This window comes from Aulostomus chinensis, chromosome 19 (genome assembly GCF_037954235.1).
Source record: "Aulostomus chinensis isolate RoL2024-O1b breed Wild chromosome 19, RoL_Achi_v1.0, whole genome shotgun sequence".
NCBI lineage: Eukaryota > Metazoa > Chordata > Actinopteri > Syngnathiformes > Aulostomidae > Aulostomus > Aulostomus chinensis.
Window position 1 is genome coordinate 17,923,806 of NC_141338.1, and position 24,084 is coordinate 17,947,889.

Below are 24,084 nucleotides of genomic sequence, written 5' to 3' on the forward strand. Positions count from 1 at the left end.
ATCTGTCTCTGTGGCTACTGAGAGGAAACTAAGGTCATTTTATGTTTCGCTTCAGCAACCTCTAAAATGAGCAGAAAAAAACAAAACAAAACGACACAGCCACTCTGTAAACAATCAAAAAGCAATTAGAATTAAAAAACAATATCACGAGATATGATCTGCCAAATGTGCTGGAGTAATTTCCTTGGAAACTAATCACACGCAGCCACAGCAGAGTGGCGCTCCAATGTCACATTTATCTCCGCCGACCCTCCAACACGTGAGCCAGTTCCAGGCTTCGCTCCCCGTACGTCTCATTTTTAAATAAGCACATGATCTGCTCAGCCGCCATTACTGAGCAGGTTTATAACCCTAAATGCTTGACGGATGTATGCATGAGTGACAGTTTAGAGGTTGCTTAAAGCTTTTAGACGGACTTCATTCAGATCAGCTTTTAGGCAATCATTATCCATCCATGTGGCAACGCGCCTGAAAAACACAGCCAAAGCCGCGATGACTTTGACTGAGCGGTATTAGTGCAGTTATGCTGGGCAGGTGATTATAACTCATGCGCCGAGATTCCAAATGTGACCACTGCGAGATTCTAAAAATCAAGTGAAACCTCAAGGTGTAAAAACCAAAATATCTCACTCCAGACTCAACTAAGCCTGGTTCTCCAGAGACAAGCAGCAGTAGGAGTAGGAGTAGGAGTAGAGGAAGAAGTCAGAAATAAAATCCCACAACGTATTATGCAGTGGTGTGTTGGTGTAATCCAATGACACACACGCCTGCATGCGGTATTTACATATCCTACATTTTACCTTTGCTGGACAATTAAGTTGGAGATCTGGAAACTAATCGGCCAGGACAAGGATCAATATAAAGTTTGACCTCATAGCTCAAGAAATATTTACTTTATCATTCAGCGGGATAAAAAGAGACACAAAGCTTATTTAATGAGCGCTTGTTGGCTAGATAAGTGCTCCTCTCCTTCAGACACCCATCACTTCTCTGTCATGCTGACTTTAGACTGATCAAAACCCACATTTGAGCTTTATAAGGATAAAATCATGCCCCTAAAATCTGAACTGACAGCTTGTCCCATATCATGATATCAATATTATCTGCATGGGGACAGAATACGAATCAAGTTCGGCTTAAAATTCTTTAACCACGCTGTCATATGATGCAAGAGGGAGCAACCAAAATGCAAATTGCTGTGGCTTCCAGCCACTCAGGCACACACACATCAGACAGACTGAAGGAACTGGCAGGCGAGCACACTCAGACAGAGAGACAGAGGGACAGCGAGGCCGTCAGGCAATAACTGACCTTTGATCTTCACGTTTGTCACGAGAGTCACGTTTCCCTCTGAGTTAGAGGCGCAGCAGGTATACTGTCCTGCAGACTGCATGCTCACGGCTCCCAGAGATAAGACTCCTTCCTGGTAAACATGATGTGACAGATGAATAAAGCTGGATGGATGTAAACAGCTCATGTAAACACACACTCCTCTGACAGATACACACGTACGTACAACGGATACACAGACCGACAGCAAACGCACACATGCACACAAGTGGCTGTTAGGTCGTTTTTGTCTTCTGAGGTTTTGTCTGGCGTTTGTCTGTCCACCTGTTAGCAGGATTACAAAAACGATGAGGCTGAAAACCTGGTGGGGGGAGAAGTCCCGGGCCGAGAGGAAGCCATTACATTCGGGGACCTGTTTAACGTGGCAAACATTGCAGTTTTTGTACACTGGCTGAGTTCACCTTTGCAGAGGAATAAACCCTCGGAGAGCCATGTGAGTGGAAGTGCAAAAAAACTTTAAAAATGATGACAAAAATTCTGCAAGATAGATAATAGAGAAATAACCACAGTGTAGGTAGTGGTGAAATATGTATTTGCAATAGGAAGTAACACAAAATAATAGCTGTCTGTGACAAAATATCAGGTTTTCACATTTAAAAAAAAAACTCTAGTCCACTTGATATTCAGCATTCATTCAGTATGAGGAGTAAAATGGCATCTGGGATGCCTGATTAATGTCAGACACAGTCAGAACACAGTGCTTTAGCATATTTACAAAGGTAATGGGCGGAGGTCCGGATGAGGATTACATTCGTGAGGGAATGAGAATGCCGGTTTAATCTGAAACGCGTCCTCGGTCCCTAGGTTTTTGAGATGGTCTCGTTGGATCGTCGCTATCAGCTCATGAGCTAAGAGTAGGACCTGTAGGACATCGGTCCAGCATGGTGAGCTACAACCGAGTCGACCTCCTCGAGCTCATCTGACAGTTTTACCTTTTGGCACATTTTTATCATGATAAGTTCTTGTGCTGATCACCACCATCTGAATTGCTGCTGTAAAAGTCAGAATCTGATAGTGATGAGAGAATAAATGAAGTTATTAGGAGCTCCTCTCTGCATAAACTCTCTCTAAACTCATCCTCTATTCTTGATGGGGAGATAAGGGGGGGGGGGGGGGGGTTAATACATAAATTCCACACATACCTGATGGTGAATGATTTGAATCACACTGCCATCTTTCATCCAGGTGATGCTCGGAACAGGACTGCCATTAGCAGCACAGGCCAGAGAGATGTGACCTCCGACCAGAGCCTCCACCACTGGAGGCGGGGTTTTGGTAAAGGTGGGCGGGGCTATAGAACAAAACAGATAAAATCCTTTCAGTTTATGAATGGCTATATGCACACAAATAACTGGTATATTTGGCAAACATGCATGCAAAAACATGTATGAGGTGATGTTTTCGAGATAAAAGTTTTACTAAATCAGAGAAACAGCAGTACTGAAATGTATCTTTGTTGAAGTTTAGCCAAAACTGCGGCTGTTTTCCTCAGAGCTCCACTGAGTTACAGCTCATGCAAAAACATTTCATACTCTTGCTGCTTCACATCAAAAGTATTCAAAACATAGGCTGCTTTTATTGTAGCGCAATGAATGGAAACACAATGGATTCCTCTCCTTGGCTGGCAGGAGGACGAGACGCATATGTACTTGTCCATGCAACGATCCAAATAAGGAAGACAATCTGCCCATGTGTCCTAAGCAGCAGCAGCAACAGGAAGAAAATTGCCTACGACGCGTCCTTTGTTCCTCTCTTTCCTCGTTTTTTCCCTTTTCTAGCACGACAGCAGTTTGGCCCGGTTTATTAAACAACTGTAGGCCACATGCATTTTATTTTATTTTAGTTTATTTTTTTTACACAGCAAAGTGGAAAATGTCACTTCTGAAAGCTTTTGGATCTCCTACCCTGAACATTTTGCTGCCACTTTCAGTCTCGGAGCTCATCAAAGAGGACACAGGCAGCCTTTCCATTTAATACCTTCAAAACGCACCCAACATACAGTGAACAAGCAACATTCAACTCTTAACTTTTTAACGACAATCCCTTGCAACTTGAAAAAGGCTTCACAAGAGCGGCGTTTTCCATATCTGAATCCCAGATAAGCTGTTTTGTCTGAGCTTGCGGAATTCTTGTCCGTATTTCAGACCGCGTGTAAAATACTCGCCCTCTCCTGTCTCATATTACGAGTGTGCGTTCACCAAACCAATGAGTTCTTTCAGCTCTCCGGCCCGTGGAGGCTACTGACAGTCTCATTTAATGTGGCAGAGAGCGAACAATAGGATGTGAGGAGCATACCTGCAGGGCACGTCGCTGACGTCACATCCAAGGTGTCAACTACACAGTCATAAGCTATTATAATTCTCCCGACGCTCACACACACCGGCTCTGTGGAACTGTCTCACCTGGCTTTGATCTGCACTGCATGCTGGGTAGAATCACTGCAAAACTTTTCCCAAATAAAGAACTTTTACTTCAAAGGAAAAAAATAATACTGACGCATGTGTCATATTTAGATCTATTATTTAAACACATCAATATAAATTAAGGTATGCTTTCCTAAACTTGCGTGAAAAAAGTCAAAAGTTACTTGAATTGGCAGATTTGTTTCAAAAGTTTTGGTAAATGGACTATTTATGCGGCGCTTTTTCAACTTAAATGGTATTCAAAGCACTTTACGAGGTCGCCTCATTCTCACACACACACACACACACACACACACACACACACACACACACACACACACACACACACACACACGGCCTTGCAAGGCGCCAGCCAGCCAATCAGGCGCAATTGGGTGTTCAATATCTCGCTCAACTAAGAGTTCTTTTTTCTTAAGAAAAAAAAAAAAAAGAGTTGTTTGAAAAGGTTTAAATGAAACACACTGCACAAAACAGACACAAATAAACCTCATCCTGATGCGCTGCAGATAATCAAGCGGCTAGAACTAAATGATCCCCCTTAATCCCAAAGCATTTGATCACCCTTTCACAACAGTACATAAATCTCACCTGTAACAGACAGCAGCGTCCAGGTGCCGTTCCGAGGCTCATCTGTGGGTTTATCGAGTAAGAGGATTCGGCACTCGTACAAACCCTGGTCATCCAGCTGCAGGCCCTCCAGCCTCAGCGTGGTGATTCGCACCAGGGAAACGCGCCCTAAAGAACCAGAGTGCAAATAAGAAAGGTGAAAGCAAAAGGATGTGCATTAGCGAGGCCACACGATGAGTAAGGCTGATGCCACTTGTCATCTCTTGAGGTCTGACCCGTGTCAAACTGTGAGAGGGACACATTGTGCTGAAAAAGAACATTGTCCTCAAACCTTGCCTGGAACTGCCACACGACCCCCACCCCCACCACTGCCACGCTCTATGTATGTGCACACAAATGTAGAAATGGGATCTCCTGGTTGCCAGGTGACGCTCCCTCGAGTCCTCGCACGGCTCACAACATCAACCTGATATCTCTTCCAGTCTGCAGCATACAGACTTTCTGTGTCCACCTACTTTTCACACTGTCTTGGGCAATTGCTCAGTGACCTATAACAACATGGAGCTGCACGGCTGACAAGAGACTGAGGAGTCACTGAAGGCATTACGTAAGATCACACAAGTCTTCTCGCCCCATCCAAAGCAACCCACCCAGTGACGGGGGTCCGTGATGGAATGGTGATCATTAGATTTCTGATTTCTGGCGACTGGCAGGAAGGGACAGTCAGAAAGAAGCAGGAAGTTGGGTTATGTATGCTGGCAGAGATAACACACCCTATTTACTTTTCCAAGCTGGCAAAGGGGACTAAAATCCACAGGGAACAAGGGGGGAGGGGGGGGGGGTTAAAGTCGAGCAAAACACACATCAACACACAGGATTGGTAGGTTTCAAAATCCTCCCCTTTGACCCGTGGCAGATTTTTTTTTTTTCCCTCCTCTCTCATGTTTGCTAGCTCGGTGTGAGATGTAGGTCACAACAGCACCTTAGAGGAAAGGTTGTGCTGAGGCAGGGTGCTGCTGGAACGTGACTCCCAGTTGTTAGATAAAAGGAAAAGGGAAGGGTGGGGGAGGAAGGGAGAGCCTGACCCAACGACACAACTGCCACCATTTGAAAAATGCAGGAGATTTGAAGTAAATTTAGTATGAAGCTGGATAAACGGCAGATTATATTAAGGGAGAAAACACACACACACACACTTTCAACTGTTATACCACTGCTAAGGGAGCACTTAAGTCACACATCCCAGAACTTGATGAATGAAATCTTTGAAAATCTTCATATTTTACATAGTTTTATTAGTTGAGAACAGACTAACATACAAATGATCAATGGAAACCAAAACCATTAACCCATTAATGACTGAATTCAGAATCATACTCAATATCAAAGTGGAAAAATGAGATCCCAGGCTGATCCGGCCTCTGTGACCTCCTCAAGAAAAATTCATGACGTGTGTCAGTAGCGTGTGACCTCCACCAGACCGTATACACTCCCCAGATGATGCCCCAGAAGACCATCCATCTCCTCCCAGACCTGGATCAAGGCATCAGTCAGTCACATGAAGCCAGGCATTGTCAGGCACCAGAAGGAACCCAGGGCCCAGTGCACCAGCATATGGCCTGGTACCTAGCAGCAGTCTGGGTACTTCTGGCGAGCACGTGGAGGTCTGTGTGGTCCCCTGACCTGGGGTGACCAAACGTCCTGTTTTCTCTGGCAAATGCCAATTGGACTTCACGGAGCCGGACTGTGAACACCGGCTTTGCTTGTGGCTGCCAGGTATGAGGTCTGTTTCCAATAATTTGGGCAGAAACATTCCCGAGTGGCCTGCTGGAGAACAAAGGAGCAGATAGTGGTCCTGCTGCTGGGTTGTTGCCCTCCTACAGCCCCCTCCAGCTCTCCTGGGGTACTGGCCTGGCTCCGGTATCCCCTCTATGTTCTTTACACTACCTGAGCAACTTCTGAGGGCTGCAAATACCACCCCATGCTACCACTGGGGGTGAGGGCACAGGAAATATGCAAAACTAGCTAAGAGTCAGGCAGAAAGGATGAGGAGAGGGAAATGGTCTGTGGCCACCGTCGGCAAAACCATCCCTTTACCGGGGCCGTCCTGCTACTTGCCTCTCCTCCCTTCCTGTTCTCTGTCCCATTTGCACAGCAGCAGCTGATTTGCGATAGTTTCGCTTCGTACCAGGACAGGTTGCTATCCAGGAAGTGTGATTGACTTGGAGTTACACTGTGAAGATTGTGTTCAGTGTATAATTTTCAGTATGTTTCGGCCTGAATGTGTGCATGCATGCAACACAAGGTTCACTCCCCACTTTGCAAAACAAACCAGCAGACTATGGTTAAATCTTCCAAATTCAGATTTGCGTCGCTGAAAGGGACAAAACATTTTCTTTTTCAAATGGAAGCCCCCTCCTGACACTCAGAACAAAAATGCATGTCTGCATCTGACGTCTCATAAATCCTCCCCTGATCAGAATGGTTCACGCATCAGTGTCACTACTGTTCCCATGCATCCATCCCGCAGTTTGTCTGGATTTCCAGCAGGGTTTAGATTAGCGTCACACTGGTCGGTACCTATTTGGTAATGTCCACATGAAGCGATGCGTGATGAAATGTTTGGCTCTGCTCAGCTCTCAAGACCGTGTGCTGACGTGGCAAAAAAGATGGCGTTTTATGTAAATATTTTCATATCATCAATTTTCTATCATGACCGCAAAAGGCATTAAGTGAGATTATGAGACTTTATCACCCGTTGTTTATGGATTGTGAATTATCAAATTACTTATCAAAGAAGCCCCCTATATTTCCTATTAACATTTGAGATTTTAATTAAGGGCATCGTCTAGAGTGAAAACATTTGACAAAAAGACGGTAAAGAAAGAAAAAAAAAACCCCAGAAGGACGATCATTTATTTATTTATAATTTATATAAGGCTCGCATTTATAATTGACAATGCTGTACATTTTTGAACTTCTGGTTCAGAGCTGCTCTCCCAATGAGAGTCATCTTCCTGCACAATGTCTTCATAACACGCTTTTTGGGCAGAATTCGGAGGAAGCGCCACTCCTGTTTCATCATGCTATGAACCTGTGGACAAAAAAAAAAAAAAAAAAAAAAAAAAGAGCTTGGCCTGACCTGCAGACCTTGACCTCAACTCCATGCAACGCCTCTGGGATGAGCTGGAGCACAGACTGATCAAAGTCTTCTGAGCCAACATCAGGGGCCGACCTCGCGAATGCTCTTGTGGCTGAATGGAAGCCCTGCAGCAAGGCTCTCAAATATGGGGGAAAGACTCCCCAGAGTAGCTGGGGCTGTTAAAGCAGCATATTAATGCTGGGAGATTTTTAAAATAAAATGTTCCAACAATGTTTAGCTGAGTTGTTTATCTGTGTTAATTGAAAATTCTGTACGGTTCTCCCGTGCATCCCTGGAAGAATTGCTTCACCGCTACGCGTTCAGAGGAGAGCGAATAAATGAAAAACGCATGGATTTTTTGTTGTTGTTGTTCTTGCTGTCCTTCAGCCATCAGCTAAGCTGTGTTTACCAGATGTATTCAAACATTATGCTCTAAATTAAAGAAAAGAGGATTATTAGGAGGAAAAGGCACTTCGACAGAAAAGTTTACTAAGACTGGACAAATGGATTGAATGGTCGCATTAGAAACTGCTGCTGCTCAGGGGTCAAGTTGCACCATTGAGTGTGTGAGCTAACTGTTGGCTGCTGCTCCTTCCAGAGGCACTGGTGTATGTGATGCACAGCGGTAACCAGCACAACGGTGAGGCAAAAGTCTCCTCCTACCCAGCAGATGAATTCTAGGTCCAGATAGCTGCCTGCAGTTGATGCAGCGAAGCCAGATTCAAGCAAACTAGGAGGCTGATTGCTGGCAGCATGGCAGAGGTCTACCTGCCCTCTGAGAACACGGTTGTTCAAGTTCTGGATACAGGAAGCGAGGCAGGCATTGAAGCCAATTTCATACAGTGGCTAGGCCATGTTTTTACAACTGTGATGCTCGCACACAATGCACTGCAGCACAAAAGGACTCTTGCCAAGATTTACACTGCAGAATAAACACCAAGTAGAGCACATTTGTCACTGTCACAACCCTGTGAAGTGAGTCCTTTTACTCTCATACTGGATCCCTTTGGTCTGACAGCGTTCGTCCTGAAGAGCAGCAAGTTTACCATTTCATCCCTGTTCGAGTGAACAGAGGGCTAACAGGGAAGGCGTATGAAGTACGATCAAGAATCATAATTCACTCAGTCACGGGCTGGAGGTCCCTGCAGTTCTCAGCTGGCGGTTGGATGTCAACTAAACACCTGTGTGTCACGGCCTTCCACAGCAGCGAGCGTGTGGTTATGTGGGTTCATTTAAGTCAAGTAGTCCGGTTAATAAGAAACAACTACGGGACGGTTATAGTGAACTGCAGATCCAGGAATTCAGATGATAGGACCCCCCCAACACACACACACACACCCACACCCGACCACTCACTGAGCAACACGGCCCCGCCTCACATGAGGGTTGGACCTTGACAAAACTACAACAAGGGATTGAATTAACGAGCCCCACCCCATCAAACAATACTGACAAGAGGAACCTGAACTCACCCTTCCTCCCCTCCTCTTCCTGCTGTTCCCCACATCCCCCCCCCCCCCCCCACGCTCACTGACTGACTCCATTCCGTTAGCTGACTGGTCCAAAACAATGTCTGCCACTCACTCACTCACTGGGACACACACACACACACACACACACACTCTCACACACACCACTCTTGTGAATGCCCAAAGCATTTATTTGCCAAACTGTTTCCAACTGAGGGGCGGCTCAGAGGTGGAGTGTCCGTCTAGCAACCAAAGGGTCGCTGGTTCGATCCTCACTTCCCCCGGTGACCATGTCCAAGTGTCCTTGAGCAAGATACTGAACCCTGAATTGCTCCTGGTAGCCCAGTGATGGACTGGTGACCCGTCGAGGGAGAACCCCGCCTCTCACCCAATGTCAGCTGGGATAGGCTCCACCCCCCTGTGACCGTTAACGGATAAGTGGGATAGAAAATGGATGGAGGGAGGGAGGGACTGTTTCCAACTGAGGGTTTCCAGTCCCAGTAAATTCTCAGATGTCAGAAACAAAACCATTCAGAGCTGTGGTGAAACAACCCGACACGATCCGCACTGAAAAAAAGCTCTTTCTGAAACTAAATACTACAGCTTGGGGGGGGGGGGGGGGGGTTTGGTAGTGTCAAGTTTTTCTGATGATTTGTTTCCTTTATTTTTATGATTATGAATGCTAAATTACTCTTCTACGAGGACCAGTAGGAGATTCCTGATACAGATCATGGGACTTTATGTATGAAAATGTTGGGAGTTGAAAATGAGCCATTTCAACAATTCTTATGAAATAATTGAAGTCATAAAAAGTTCACTGACAAAAAGAACACTTTGAAAGCTACAGATTGTCTTTTTTTTTAACTCTCTTCTTCCAGATTTATTCCAAGTGACGGCTGCACCAGAGGTATTGATTTTCTTTCCCCAACAATGGATATATAACGTTTCAGAAATGAACTTTTTACATGAAAGAGACTTTCAGGGAAATCGCAGGCAGTATATTGTTTGGTTTGACAGAGCTCTATATGAAAAGGGTATTTAAATCCAAAACCATTTCATACGACACTGATGTTTATGTCACTAAGAATCCCATATCCACGGGCAGGAAGCCCACGTTGTCGCACTCACTCAGATGTCATCAGCCCTTGGCAAGCCTTTCCACGGCACGCAGGCATTCAGGTTACAGCAGAGAAAGAGGCAGATAAGCTTTCGCCCCTTGCTGTTTATCACCCTATGAAGCTCCACTGTTTGAAATTTTAATTCAGAGCTCTCTTCCAATGAGAGACACACACACACACAAACACACACAAAATCCCAGTGCAAACGTTCATGTTTGCCCATGTGGGAAAGGAAGCATATTAGCCATGTTAGATGTGTGTTATGTGTTACGCCTGCACACAGTCTGCTGTTGCTGATGGGATTTACACGGGCAAAGCTTGTTACAAGTGCATTTATACAGCTGTATTTACTTTTTATAGAGTCAGCAGCTGTATGGGTGCCGAGGGACTCTCTGTCCTGTTCACACAGCAGACACTAATCCTTTGATCTTTACTGCTCCATTACAACAAATACATTTAAACCCTTTTGGCTTTTAACATTCTCTCAGGGCGGCAATCTACAAAATCTACTCTTACACGTTGTGAAGCCAAACACAGGGATAATCGATGGAGGAGGTGTGCGCTTAACAGAGAAGTTACATTTTGTATCAATTTAAGGAGGAGCAGATGGTGAAATAGCGGGGAGAAAAATATTGAGCCTGAGCTTCCAGAGGAATCACAACAGTTGACTTCTGCATCCTGAAGGTAAACCGCTGAGACACCCGAGAACATTTACAGCCTGAGGAGGTGAAATAGACACCACTTGTTCCGTCTCTGAAGCGCTACTTTCCCATGCTGCACCTGTTACTCCCACACCAGGCGAGTACCTGTGAGAAACCCCCAGCTCAGCACCACTTTGGACAAAGCACCTATTTGAAAACTTTTGTATCCTCAGTTTCTGTTTGTCACTGGAGAAGTATGTGATTAGCATACGGGAAGCTTTGGAGGGTGCAGCGTCTGTGTGCTCCCCTGCATAACTCACACAACAAAAGAGAGGCAAAGTTCTTTCTAGAGTAAATATGTTCCCTCCTGAAACCGACGTCCGACGTGACGAGTCTTGTCAGAGTCAGCAGCAGAAGGCTGCAGCCTTTTATGAGCCTGAGTTGGAATTAAAGTCTGACCTGCTGCTGCTCCCGATAAGCCATCAGCAGAGTACTTTATTGCCATGTAAATGTCTGTATCATATTTCCTGGTCAGGAAGGGCAAGGGAGTGGCATCCCACACAAATGAGAAAGACCTCGGCCGAGAGCAGCTTCTGATCTTTCCACAAACAAACATTCAGATGTGCTGATTACAGCCCTCGACTGCATGTCAGCACGACCCACCAGCCTCTGAGGCCAGCCTGGCTTCGACTGGAAATATTCTGCATTTCTGTTATTGTCAAAAATGTGAGATTACAAATATTTTCTAGGTTGTTGAAGCTCCATTTCCATAAACTGAGACCCCGCCCACTCCTCAAACTCCACCTAACAATTACTTACATTTTATGGAGTTAGTTTTACTCCATATTACGCTGCTGGAAATACTAGGGCACAAGACGAGGGAACCCAAGTCTGAAAAAAAAAGTCTTGCAAAAAGGGACTTTTTCCTATGAAGATATCAGTACACTTGTGACCCCTTTTCAGAGGAACCAATGGCCAGAGTCAGACAGAGTAATGACACCGCCTTCACGCTGAGAGTAAAGCAAACAGAGCATATTGGCACCTTTTCCCTTCCAACATTATCACAGCACCTTGTGTCAGTGCCATTCTTCCACCGGGCTTCCACTGCACGCCTGATGACAAGCCTTTGTCCGGTCCTCAATACGGTGTCACCACCTCAGCAGTGCAACATCGCAGGCAGCTGGATTTGCAGGATTATCGCATTCAATCACACGAGAACAACAAGCAAACCTTTGACTTCATGTCGACTTGACCAGTTTTCTTTTCAAATCATAAAACATCCTCTAAGGTGGTGACACCAACCATCATGATGTTATACTGATTTAGTAATACAAAATTAAACCACGTGGTGGCACGGCAGTGCAGTGGTCAGCACTGTCGGTTCAAGCCCCGGCTCCATCAGGGATCTTTCAGTGTGGAGTCTCCATGTTCTCCCTGTTCCTGTGTGGGTTCTCTCTGGTACTCCAGCTTCCTCCCACAGTCCAAAGACATCAAGTAAGGGCCGGTGTGGCTGCAGGTTTTCATTCCACCCGAGCAAAAGCAACACATGATTCTACTTAAATCAACTAAGCTGTGTCCACACAGCTCATTTGTTGGATCAGGTGTTGCTTTTGTTCAGTTGGAATGAAAACCTGCAGCCACACCGGCCCTTACTGGACCAGTTTGACACCCCTGCTCTAAGTTGACCGTAGGTGTGACTGTGAGTGTGAATGGTTGTCTGTCTCTATGTGTTGGTCCTGTGATGGACTGGTGACCCGTCCAGGGTGAACCCCGCCTCTCACCTGAAGGCTGCTAGGATAGGCTCCAGCCCCCGATACCCTTAACAGGATAAGAGGTAGAACATGGATGGATGGATGAAAGGAATATAAAGTCTCATTGGCACTTTATTTAACAAGTGACTGGACATTTGAATGTTATTCTGTGTGTGACCTCCGGTCCTGGTGTGATCTGTTCTGTGCAGCTTTGTGTAACGTGAAGCGCCTTCCGAGTAAAAATAAATAAATAAATAAATAAATAAATAAAGCAGTCACATATTTTGGGTGGCGTGGAGTGAGGAAGTTCTGTAACACGTTGCAGTGCCCCTGCTGGAATCACACGGATCGACTTAAATGGCTGCTGTCAGTTCTGGGGGGAACACCAGATCCAGAGCGTGGAATGAACGGAATCGGTGGAAGTCAGCAGTTGGGCTTGCAACTAGAGACTGAACTTTTGATTATTCGGCTTTCATTAGCATGATGCAACCACCAACTGCCCCCGTTGGATTTCTTTTTTGCCGTCTCTGGTCCAACACGGATGTTCATTTAACACTTTTTAGAGCGCTAGCAATGCCTATTGGAAAAAAAAAACAAAAACGTGTTAATCCATCGTCTGACGTGTCCAACCAAGCACGCCTACAGGAGTTCAACTAACTCATAGCGCTCTCTTTTTTTATATAAACATCTAGATTTCATTCTCGAGAATGAAATTCCAACCTCAGCTTTAAAACCAATACCTCCAATTCAATAAAAACTGATCAAAGGCCAGCTGCTGACAAAGATCATGTCATCTGATCAAATCCCACACAACAGCTGGAGAATGGACTCTGCAACTCATCCTGCCATATTGGAAGTCTTTGTCCGGGACTCCTATGGGTTTGAACAATGGCTGTACGGGAGGGGGAGCTTGTGATGGCAGACTTACGAGCGCAGGGCAGGGTTGAAGGGGTTAAATGTTGAATAGTTTCAGCAGTAATCATTTTGCAAAATGTTGATTGGTGACCTGCAAATGTTCACTTTGGTTAATGGCAAGATCACGTCATGGCGGCTGCTACTGCACCCCCACCAACCTCCATCCATCCAGTCAAAAAAAAAAAAAAAAATCAACTTACTTTACTCTTTGAAGTAGTATCACCAGTTTTCATCCGTTTTTTTCCCCTGCACCTTCATGAAAACCTTACATGAGGCTCCAGCTGAAATTCAAATATCCTTTGGAAAGGTTGATGGGTCGAATTTCACTGCAGGCAGCTCAAGGAAACAGAAGACGACTCAGACAAAAGGAAGATCTGAGCCACACAGACTTGCTTTCCCTTTGTCCACATTAGTTCCATTGTTTGTGACTTTAAAGGATAACAGGAGCCACACAAAAGTAGTCTTGGTCCATTCAGGATCTTTTTTCCCCAAACACTGTTTTCAGAGCTGTGGGTAGAAATTGCACAATAGAAAATGACGCAATGCAAGACATTGAAATCCTTCAGTAGCTCCCTTTGAAAGGCGTTAAGGTGTGGTGGTGGTGGTGGTGGTGGTGGTGGTGAGGCAGATATTTTTACGCTTTACATTCTTCCCTGGGAAGAATCGGAGACGGAACCGTGTCAAAACATTCCTCACTGGGATTATTCAATTTGATTTCTGATTCTTTTATCGTGATTGCCAACAGTTGCCGTCCGATTTGATTAAATTAGCCACAATCGGATTAGAACTCCTGTTTAAACTGCGCACACGATGACATTTGGGCATCATGCTAGTTTTGTGGGATATTCAGTGACAGTAATACATGTGTTGGATGCCTCAAAATGTGAATATCACCTGCATTGTAGTAACTGTGAAACATTTTTGTTCATTTTCCTGGATAGTTGAAACGAGAACCTCCAGGTAGAAACCCTGAGACTTCTCCAAATACCCTGCTATTTCATAGAAGCTTTGCCCTGTTAGAGCCATGGGTGACTCGCCTTTGGCCCGTCTGCCACTTCTGTGACCACCTGTGGGTGCAGCTATGAGCAGATGTCTCCTCAAGCTCCAGCCCTGAAGGAGACTGCGACAGTCGTGGGGCCGAGGGGGCAGAGCCCCAGTCAGAGATGAAGGGGATGGCTTCACATTCAAGTGTCCGAACTTCCCAGAGGAAGACGACATGACGACAAGTGCTTGTCCAATGATTCCGATCGCTCCACCTCAGTGATGAGTGACGACTGCGACTGAGCTTTTCCACCTCAGCTGTCTCCAACATGGCTACTAAGCTTGCCGCTGTTCCCATGGAGATGGCCGCAGACACCATGGCTCTGTCCAGGTTAGCTGTGTGACAGATAATGAGGCAGCGTAATATCTGGGTCCACGTCCCGGCTTCCCCATCAAATTGTGCAGGAGATGATGGATGGTCCCGTTCCCTCCACTGTGGAGGACCTCGACTTCCCAGCGGCCACAGCAGCAGTATGGAACAAAGCCGCATCCCACAACTGCGTATGTGCAGTCATACTGGGATCAGGAAGTGGTGCAAGCTGCTGCAACAAAAAAAAAAAAAAACGAACCAAAACACCTGCTGCAGTGGCACCTCCTCCTCCTGCCCTGCCAGTGTAGATGTCCCCAGCAGTGGCAGCTCAACCAGCTCCTTGCAGGCCACCTTGCTTGAAATCCCCTCCAAACCACAGCCGGTGTCAGTGGTGACGGCTGGGGCTACATCAGTGCATCATTCCAGCTGACACAGTGGCTCTTTTCATGGCCTGCTACCCTTCTAAACAGCGTTTTCCTCTTAGTCACTTTGCATTTGCCTCCAGTGTTGCGATGCATGTACTCATTCCCCACACAAACACGCTGATGTGCAGCTCGAGTAGCTCACTCACCAGGACTTCATGTGTGATACACTTTAAGTGTGAAGTCTTATCACCCACCTGCAAGAGCTGCGCACGGTACAGAAAGCGCTGAAGCACTTCGCTGCTGCAGCTACAAGCAGGCGGACATGTCACACCTCGGACAGACAAAACACCAGCTGCAGCCTACATCAACTGTCAAGGCGGCGTGAGCTCGGCCTGCATAATAGGAATAGTTCTTATAGCCGGCGAAGCTTTTACAAAGCTGAATGCTCATGGCGTCGTCACTCAGGAACCTGCTCCTCCAATGGGCTGGTGGAGAGCAGAGCCGCACAAGGGCGGGACAGAGAACCTCCCCGGCTGCACTGTGGGCAGACATGATGAACCTGATAGTGACAGTTGAAGTGAGCTAGAACACACTCATACATCTGGAGTTATGTGGCCATGGACCTCATGATATAGGGGAGGTTTTTTTTTCCCGTCAAGTATTTCAGCCAATATATAGGAACATTTTCTGCGTTTCTTTGTTCTTACAAACAAAAACTACAATTATTATTAAAGAACTGTGACCCAAATATAGATGGAGTCTGACATTTTACTTTTGCAAAGTAAACACTCGAATATTGCAGCGAGCCAATTGTATGGGATTGTTAAACTACCCTTGAATTACCGCTATTCATCACTCCTGCATTGAAATGTCTCTTCACCTTTTCCACGTCTCATGACCACCAAAGGAGAAAAAACAAAACAAAACAGTTAAAACTGGTGGATCCTCAAACTTATTGGACCCAGATCAAAGATGAGCAGCGTTACCCTTCCCTACAGCAGAGAGAATATGGTAGAACGACATCTTCCATCAGACAATAAAAACAAAAGACACAGCAAAGACAGAAGGGACGCCGGCAGCAATTCAGCTGAAGTGCATCTCGTCATCGTATTAATGAGGATTTCAGTGCATGCTCACCCTCATATAGTGGATGGACACGAGGAGCATATGATCCAAATTTGATCAGGACAGGAATGTCAAGTCCCTGGCGCACCCATTCCACCACACGCAGGGACACAGAGGGTGCAGCAGCTGGGTCTGACGGGGGAAAGACGCACTCCAACTCCACCCCACCTCCCACCTTTCCACGCGCCTCTGGCCTTGCAGCTTCTATGGTCACTGCAGGGTTGGCGGAAGCAAAATGACGAATAACTTTTAAAACTTTCTTACCATTAGATATAATCAAGTGGAAACTGGGGACAAAAGGTGTGAAATATCTTGTCAAAGTTGAGCTGAAGGAAGTGTGGAATGAAAACTATCTTCTGAAGATAGGCATACTTACAAAATAGGCCCCAAAATGCCACGGCTGAGAAAGTCTGCAATTTCGATCTTTTTGACTCCATATCTGTCACTCATGCAACCTGCAGCATGTTCAATCTGTTGGCAAAAGACACACAATTGTCACAATCACATGAGTTACTTGGCTGCACGCAGGAAGAAAGCCATCTGTGACAGATTTCTAAGCTAAAAAGACTACAGCAGAGCTGCTGCTCCTGTCATAATTTTACAGATGGGGGGAGAGGAGCGCTTGGATTTTTATACAGCTTTCCAATAACTGGAATTCATCCCACATCATTACACAAATGGGTATAGCTGCCTCTGCTGCCAGAAAATGACCTGGCCCTATATCCTCTTCTGAAAGTAAATGTCATAAATGTCACATAAATCTTCTGGGAGTCACGTGCACGGTGACATAAGTGTTTTATTTAGAGCATCAATGAAGACGTTTGGCCAGAGCAGCCAGGAGACTCAGCACTCAAGGACAGAGATAAGCTGAGCTGATGGGAGCGAAGGCTACGGCAAGACATCAAGGAGGGCAATTTGATGTCGGGACGCAGGGACCGAATCAATCCCACCGAACCCATCCCGGCTTCCATTTTGTCAAACGTGTAAACAGGAATGAGGAACTATGTGATAGGTCAGGTTTAAGGCAGAGCCCAGTTAGAGAGTAAGCAGCGTACTGACAAGCATCCATCATCGTACGGGAGAAGACATTAGCTCTTGGCTCCTGTTGGAAGATGGCAAGATCTCTTCTACACATTCTTCTTGATCACATAGGTCATTAAGAGTTCACCCCACGGCTGCTGTTGTTTAAGGTTGAGTGTGACAGGAGATTTACTCATATTGACTTAGTTCTCATCGCCCCCCCCCCCCCCCCCCACACACACACACACACACACACAAATTACAGACACTTCAACTGTGTGAAGAGAAAAGTTTCATTTTGCAGTACATAACCCACGTCTCAACTCAGGTCAGTGAGAAACTGGCCCTCTGCTATGCGAAGGTGTGTATTGTGAGTGTGTGTGTCCTATTCTAGCCAGCTATGATGTGAGAAGTGTGTGTGTCTAGTGTGTGAGGAGCATCGGCAACAAGAAAAGAGCCCGCCAGTACGAGAGGCTCCTTCACCCAAAGAGTGCATTTGGATTTTCATGCACTCAATCAGGTGTCTTGAGCTCACACAGACACTTGTACCTTCCGGTCGCCTACATTTAGCTTGAAGCTAACGGTGCTCCACGGCCACCAGCTACCGAGAATAAACATCCCAAAAAGGAACTCTAACACATTCAAGTGTATCATCACGTATAATCCACAACTTCTTTATCCACTGGTCTCCTCGATAATAGACAAACACTGGGATTTGAGCTATAAACTACAGCCCCCCCCCCCCCTCCCCCGACCCAACGCTCGCCCATGTAGCAGTGAACAGCTGCAGCGATGAACCAGCAGGGTTAAAAGGTACTTTACAAACTCTGTAATCCTAAAACCCACCGATGACTTTTGGACAGTTTTGTCGCTGTTGGCCACCATTAGCTTCAAGCTAACTATATAGATGGTTCTTACTGCATTCTTGAGTCACACAGCGGTGACGCGGGGGGGCTCTTCACAACCTCCAGACACCTATTTGTTAGTATTTGAAAGGCTACATTTTTCAGTTAGGTATCAATCAAAAGTTTTAACCTCCAGTCAGGTGTTCGTGTTTACTGCCCATCTTCAGAGAGAATAAACACATCGTCTTACATTGAGGTAAACTGGCGAGTTTTTTATTTTATTTTAAATATCAGCTCCTAAGTTTTATTTGCCAAGTAAATAACTGTAGCAGTTTATGTAGTGCAGTGCAAGAGAAGCATTGAAAATACGTAATCAAAGCTCCAATTCGTTCTTAATTACAAATAGATTCCGCAGCTACTGCTGTATATTACCGACCAGCTACAGAATACTTCACGCTGCCAACGTGCATAATAAAGTCATTTCATTCCTGAGCATGATGTTGATTGACACTTTTATTCCACACAGCAAAGCACAAGGGAAATGAAGGAGCTGCTCATTGATGGAGAGAAGTGAAAAAGTTGTTGGCGGAGGTGCAGCCGCTCCAGTGACAGCTCATACAACAAGAGCAGAAAAAAAGTCATAAATCTTCTGGGAAACAATAGCTTAATATTTATGATGTTGTCAAATTTGAAATGGCAAGTTACAGTTTGATTAACAGCACGCGGCTTCGGGTTGACAACATACATACTTTCTTAATTGTGCCTGCCACAAGTGTGCGGTGTCAATATTCCTGTGTAGACAACAATACACTACAACTTTATTGTTGTGAAAACACTTTCCTCGACTACCGCTGAGCATCGGGAAACGTTGCGACGTCACGGTGACACCGGCAATAATATCACATTTGAGTAGTTCAGCCAAACAAGAAATATCCAGGTCTATTATCAAAGCTGACGCTAGTCGATGGGATCAGACTGATGGATATTCTTGCTCTCTTCAGTGATCGCCACACTTCCTGAATATAAAAACAGCCTTATGTCACCATTTCGCTTGAACATCCCCCTGCAAGTGTTGGCATGCAAACAAAGTCACCGAACGCTGTACTTTTAAGGGTGAGGACCAAAGGACGCCTGCACATGAAATCAATCTGCACCACATTTGGGCAGCACATCTGGGTGTGAGAGTAATGTGTACATTAGCGAGGGAAGCATGTGATTTTACCCCTGTATCCTGCTCAAGTCTGCACACAGTCAGGGCAACGGTGCACCAGAAGTAGTCGGAATAAAGCTGTACAATATTTGTCAAGGAAAAAGCAGAGTTGAGCATGGCAACACATCGAACCTCCAGTCAAACACAAAGTTAACCTAGAAGCAGAAGAGTGCACCGTAGCCGATAGCCTGCAGGCCCGGACCAGGACCCCTCAGCAGCTAACAGCACCACGGCTGCAACCAGCGCCACAGACACTGAACCATCCATGCCAATTTATTAATTTGCTGTAGGTTAGCTTAGCATTGCTTGTCTCAGCACTGAGCCGCGGGAAGCATCAAAACTCCGTACCAGCACATCGATTACACTAAACAAGCAGTACCATTGTTGGGGATGTTTTTCTTGGCAGTGTGTCAGAAAGCATGGAGTGAAACCCGTAGTACTCTTCATTCTGAAGTAGTACTGTAAAGATAACGAGGACAATAAGAGACCAAGGAAACCCTCAGTGATGCCAACTGACAATGCTAAAGAAAACAAACTTAAAGAATTACAATAGCACAGAAAGGCTCTGAGGACAATACGACAAAGATACAACTGCTGATGCAATCTAATGAGAATTTGAACATAAAACGTGATAAACTAGAAATTAGACTTTTGGAAAATCCTTTTTTGGGCCCGTCGTTAATTCTTCATTATGCTTAATACTTTAATACAAAAAATTAGTGTGCCAGATTTTTTTTTTTTTTGGGGTCCCTGGTTGGTGGTAAAATTTTTTTAACTTGGGTGTATAAGAGCTGCTTTCAGAAGGAGACGGGAAGTGTCCCATGGCCTGTCCCGGCAGCAGCACAGCCCATATCTGCTCTCCCAAACCTTAAGGCTTTTATGGGCTTTTTCATTTCATGGCTGGGGCAAAATCTGAACCGATGAAAAACAATTACACAGGCTGTCAACAGCTGCTGCGCTTGTTCCAACACACTCCCATGCTTCAGCAAACAGCACAACATTCACAGATTTTTCCACAAAATCAAAGGGAGAGTTGAAAAAAAAAATTAAAAAAAAAAAAAGGAACCCAATCAGCAGTGCGTCGGTTGATCCTCGTCTGATCCAAGATCAACACACTCACGTTCCCCGCTGCTCACCCCTGTGCCTTCATGCAAAACAGCACAGAGGGAGTTTATTCATACTTATTACATATGAATGAAGGGATGTTAGCTGCCTGGGCAGACAAGCCAAGGTAAGGCCTCCGTGTGAAGATTCTGCTGGCTCTCATCTTCACAGAGTGAGGATGGAAAAAAAAAAAACCCCGAAAAGTACACTCTCTCTCTCTCTGTCTGTCTCACACACACACACTTAGACTGCCTGTTGCCATGACTAAACAGGAGAGACTCTTCCCTTTTTGGCACGTAATAAACAGATGCTCCGAATCTTCTCCTCATCCTTATCGACTTCCTCTTGTTAACTCATAAGGATGGAGATGAGACGATAAGACAGGATAATAAGCAGCCACCCCTGCCCTCTATCTGCCGTCCGATCCAGCCTGCTGCAGACAAATAAAAATGTTTGCTGTATTTTTATTGGTGTCACAATGCAAGATTTATTTCTGCCTCCAGCATAAGAGCAAGACAATAAAGAGGTAAAAATCTTTTGTGGGGGGAGACAGCACGGAAAGTGTGACAAACACAGCCAGAGCAAAGATGAGAGGCAAAAATAATCTCATTAGGGCTGCAAGACCATTTCTGTCATTAAAATCTGAACTGAAAACTCAGGGAGTTGCCAAACAAAACGGCATGCTCAAGCGAAACAGTCAGCCATAGTAACACAGATGGTCTCTAGCCACGTTCCTCAGATGTATTCTCCCTTCCTGACACCCAGGACATGCATAAACATAAGCACAGTGACAGCGCAGCACTGGGGAGAATGTTTAAAGCTATCATAAATGAGCCAGTGGCTCACAAAAGAAAGCACTCTGTCTCACACACATTTATCAGCCCAAATTGAAATGTCAGTGACAGGCACGCTTTTGAAATTTTGTCGTTTTAATCTATATAAAGAGAGGAACAGGGACCAGCTGATGAATCGCAACGAGGAGCGGCACCGGAGTTATCAGCTCTTCTGCCTCCTTTTACCCCTCGCACTTGAAACCTAAAGATAAAGAGGCTCCTGCACATTTGTTTACTGATCAAACTCCATCTCCCTGGCACGAGTGCTGCCGTTGCTGCCCATGTTTGTGTGTACGTCTGTGGTGAAAATATGAGCTTTAATAATGTGCTAGGTGTGGAAGCAGACCGCTACAGGTAGCGTAGCCCCTCAGGAATGTGAATCTCATTCTATTTGTTTAGTGGGCTTGGATTGTTTCAAGGTTGCTTGTACCTGCCAGCAAGTTCAGCTGGACTTTAACCTCTGAACAGAGTAAAAAGGGGATGTTTTTATCAAATCTAACAAGACCACAAAAGGCCTGGAAAGATCCTAAGATAAGTTAAAACCTAGAATCTGTCTGGACTGCGTATGTCCAGCGTGGCAAAACATGGCCCAGTGTGTCCAGGAGCACGTCCTGAAACCAGGAAGTGAGTCAGCACCGTTGACCAGCCTACTGCCCAAAACCCCCACAAATCCCCAGATATTATTGTAGAACTGAAACGTGACAATGGCCACGCTTCCCGTGGGAGCAGCAGCTCCAGTATGGGACCGCTTTCATACGACTGAATCCAGAGCTCACGTGAATAGACAGAAGATGAAAATACGCCTCGTATCCCGATCCAACGCACAGAGGGTATAGATGTTGTTCACAAAAAGGAACACAGGATATGCAGTGGGAGTGATCCGTATGCTGCAGAGAATCCCTTCGATGTCAACGGGATTTTGACGACGATATTTTTGGAGGCTTTTCACGACTCAGACGAATAGTTTAACAGCCAAACAACCACAACGACAAGTTCAGCCGTCTAACGACTGACCCAACCTGGACGCTGTGCTGATCCCCAGCGGGGACGTCCGGTGTAGAGGACAGATTCCCCGTGTGGGTGCCTGGGGTCCTACAATGAGACTTGACTTCATGTTTATTTTTACGTTGGTCCCTAGAGACTTAAATGAAATCCTGAACTCAAGAGTCTCACCTTGCTACTGTAAACTTTGGATGGAACTTGAGGGACCATGAACCACCGCCGACGTCCTACAGCGTGAACTTCAGTTGCCCTCCATATCCCCATGATTTGGGACACTTCCTGCTTGCTGAACTTTGATTCAGTCTGATTTTTCAGACTATTCTTCTTGACACAGGAAACACTTAACATCAGCTTTTCTCCGCTCTGCTAGCTGACGTGCTTTGAAAAGCCACGTCAACCAGCTGATTGCCTGAAAAATGTTGCTTGTTGCCATTCAACCAGCTCTAACCCAGAGCAACAGCAAATGTTAGCGTGATTGAGTTACTTCAGAGCCCAAGTTCTTCCCCACAAGGCTTAGAAAAACCCATTTTCAAGTTTTAACACAAGCTTTCCATCACAATAGGAGCCCTGCAAGTGACTCAGTTTGATGTGCTTTTAAGATAAAATAGGACAGATTGAAACAGAGCGGGAAAAGGAAAAATAAAGAGGTTCCCATTGTGTGAATATTGCTTTTTTGCATGCTCAGGGTACAAACATTGGGTATCTTTTCTATGAATCGGAGAGTGTGTGGGAAAATCCAGATAAAAGCTGCAATCTTGCAGATTTCCTCAATAGAACAGACTTCAATTGTTCCAGAGAAACGCGCACACCAGGGGGTTAAACGAACGGTCACCGCCAATAATCCAAGTTCCTCGCCTGCTGGTGATGGCCATTTTAACAGTTAGTTAACCGCCCCGCCGCTAATTTACACTTATTAAGCGGCTAACCGTTCAACTGTGAATGACTTCTTTTTTTCCCCCCATATGAAAGGATTTATTTTCAAACGGCAGCACAAGCGATGAGAGGAGGATTCTCACCATCAGACACCTGCAGCTGCTGTGAACTTTAAACTCCGGGAACCAGCGGCATCAAAGCCCTGCGGTCCCCAGGTGGGAAATGTTAAATGATGACTTATCAAGCAGAATAGTAAATAAGATGCCATGCTAACGCTCACACAGATGAGCACAACAAAAACACACAATGAACCCTCACGCACAAAAAAAGAGCGCTTCAGTTGAGATAAAACTTCCTTCCCTATCAGAGGCGCTGATGTCCACACTCACGGTGGACGGACGGCGTCCGACCAGCTGGTCGTCGGCTCCATGGTGCCGATGTGCAGTGACGGCCCCTCGCTAGCGCTGATGGTCATGAGCACCAGTGTCTGATGATGGGGGCCCATCTCTCGGGGGGGGGGAGACAGCCTGCCGCTGTTAATGCTACCTAGTATTTCCCTCAGACTCTGAAAAACATCTGTGCGCCTGATGTGTCACTGGGTGAAGGAATTCATTGACACGCAGCTTCTTTGCAACTATGAGTCAAACTTTTAACCACTCGAAGTCACCAAATTTGAACACACACACACACACACACACACACACGGGGTGTGCATTACAACCTCAACCTCCTATGAGGACGCCTGACAGGCGACACGAGGGCCATGAGAGCTTTGCCATTGGACGCAACACATTTACCCAAAGTTAATTTGGCGTTGCCTTCCAACAAATTCCCCGCCTGCATTCACGCCATGAGGAGGAATGAAAACATCCTCTCATTCATGACAAACGCCACGTACACACGTGTATCCTCACGCTTTATACTGCAAATGCACCACATCACACTGCACTAACTCACCTTTCGCCAAACTAGTCAGTTCC

General features: G+C 45.7%; 1 protein-coding gene across 1 annotated transcript in view; it reads right to left on the reverse strand.

The window, feature by feature from the left end:
* The window catches only part of igsf9a (immunoglobulin superfamily, member 9a), a 52,150-nt gene that overhangs the window by 26,090 nt on the left and 1,976 nt on the right, over positions 1-24,084 (reverse strand). Inside the window, exons 5-9 of the mRNA XM_086187520.1 lie at positions 16,594-16,688; positions 16,230-16,430; positions 4,362-4,508; positions 2,493-2,641; positions 1,312-1,423 (exon numbers count right to left, since the gene is read on the reverse strand). Coding sequence (XP_086043646.1) covers positions 1,312-1,423; positions 2,493-2,641; positions 4,362-4,508; positions 16,230-16,430; positions 16,594-16,654 — 670 coding nt within the window. The 5' untranslated portion in view covers positions 16,655-16,688. The remainder of the gene's footprint in view (positions 1-1,311; positions 1,424-2,492; positions 2,642-4,361; positions 4,509-16,229; positions 16,431-16,593; positions 16,689-24,084) is intronic.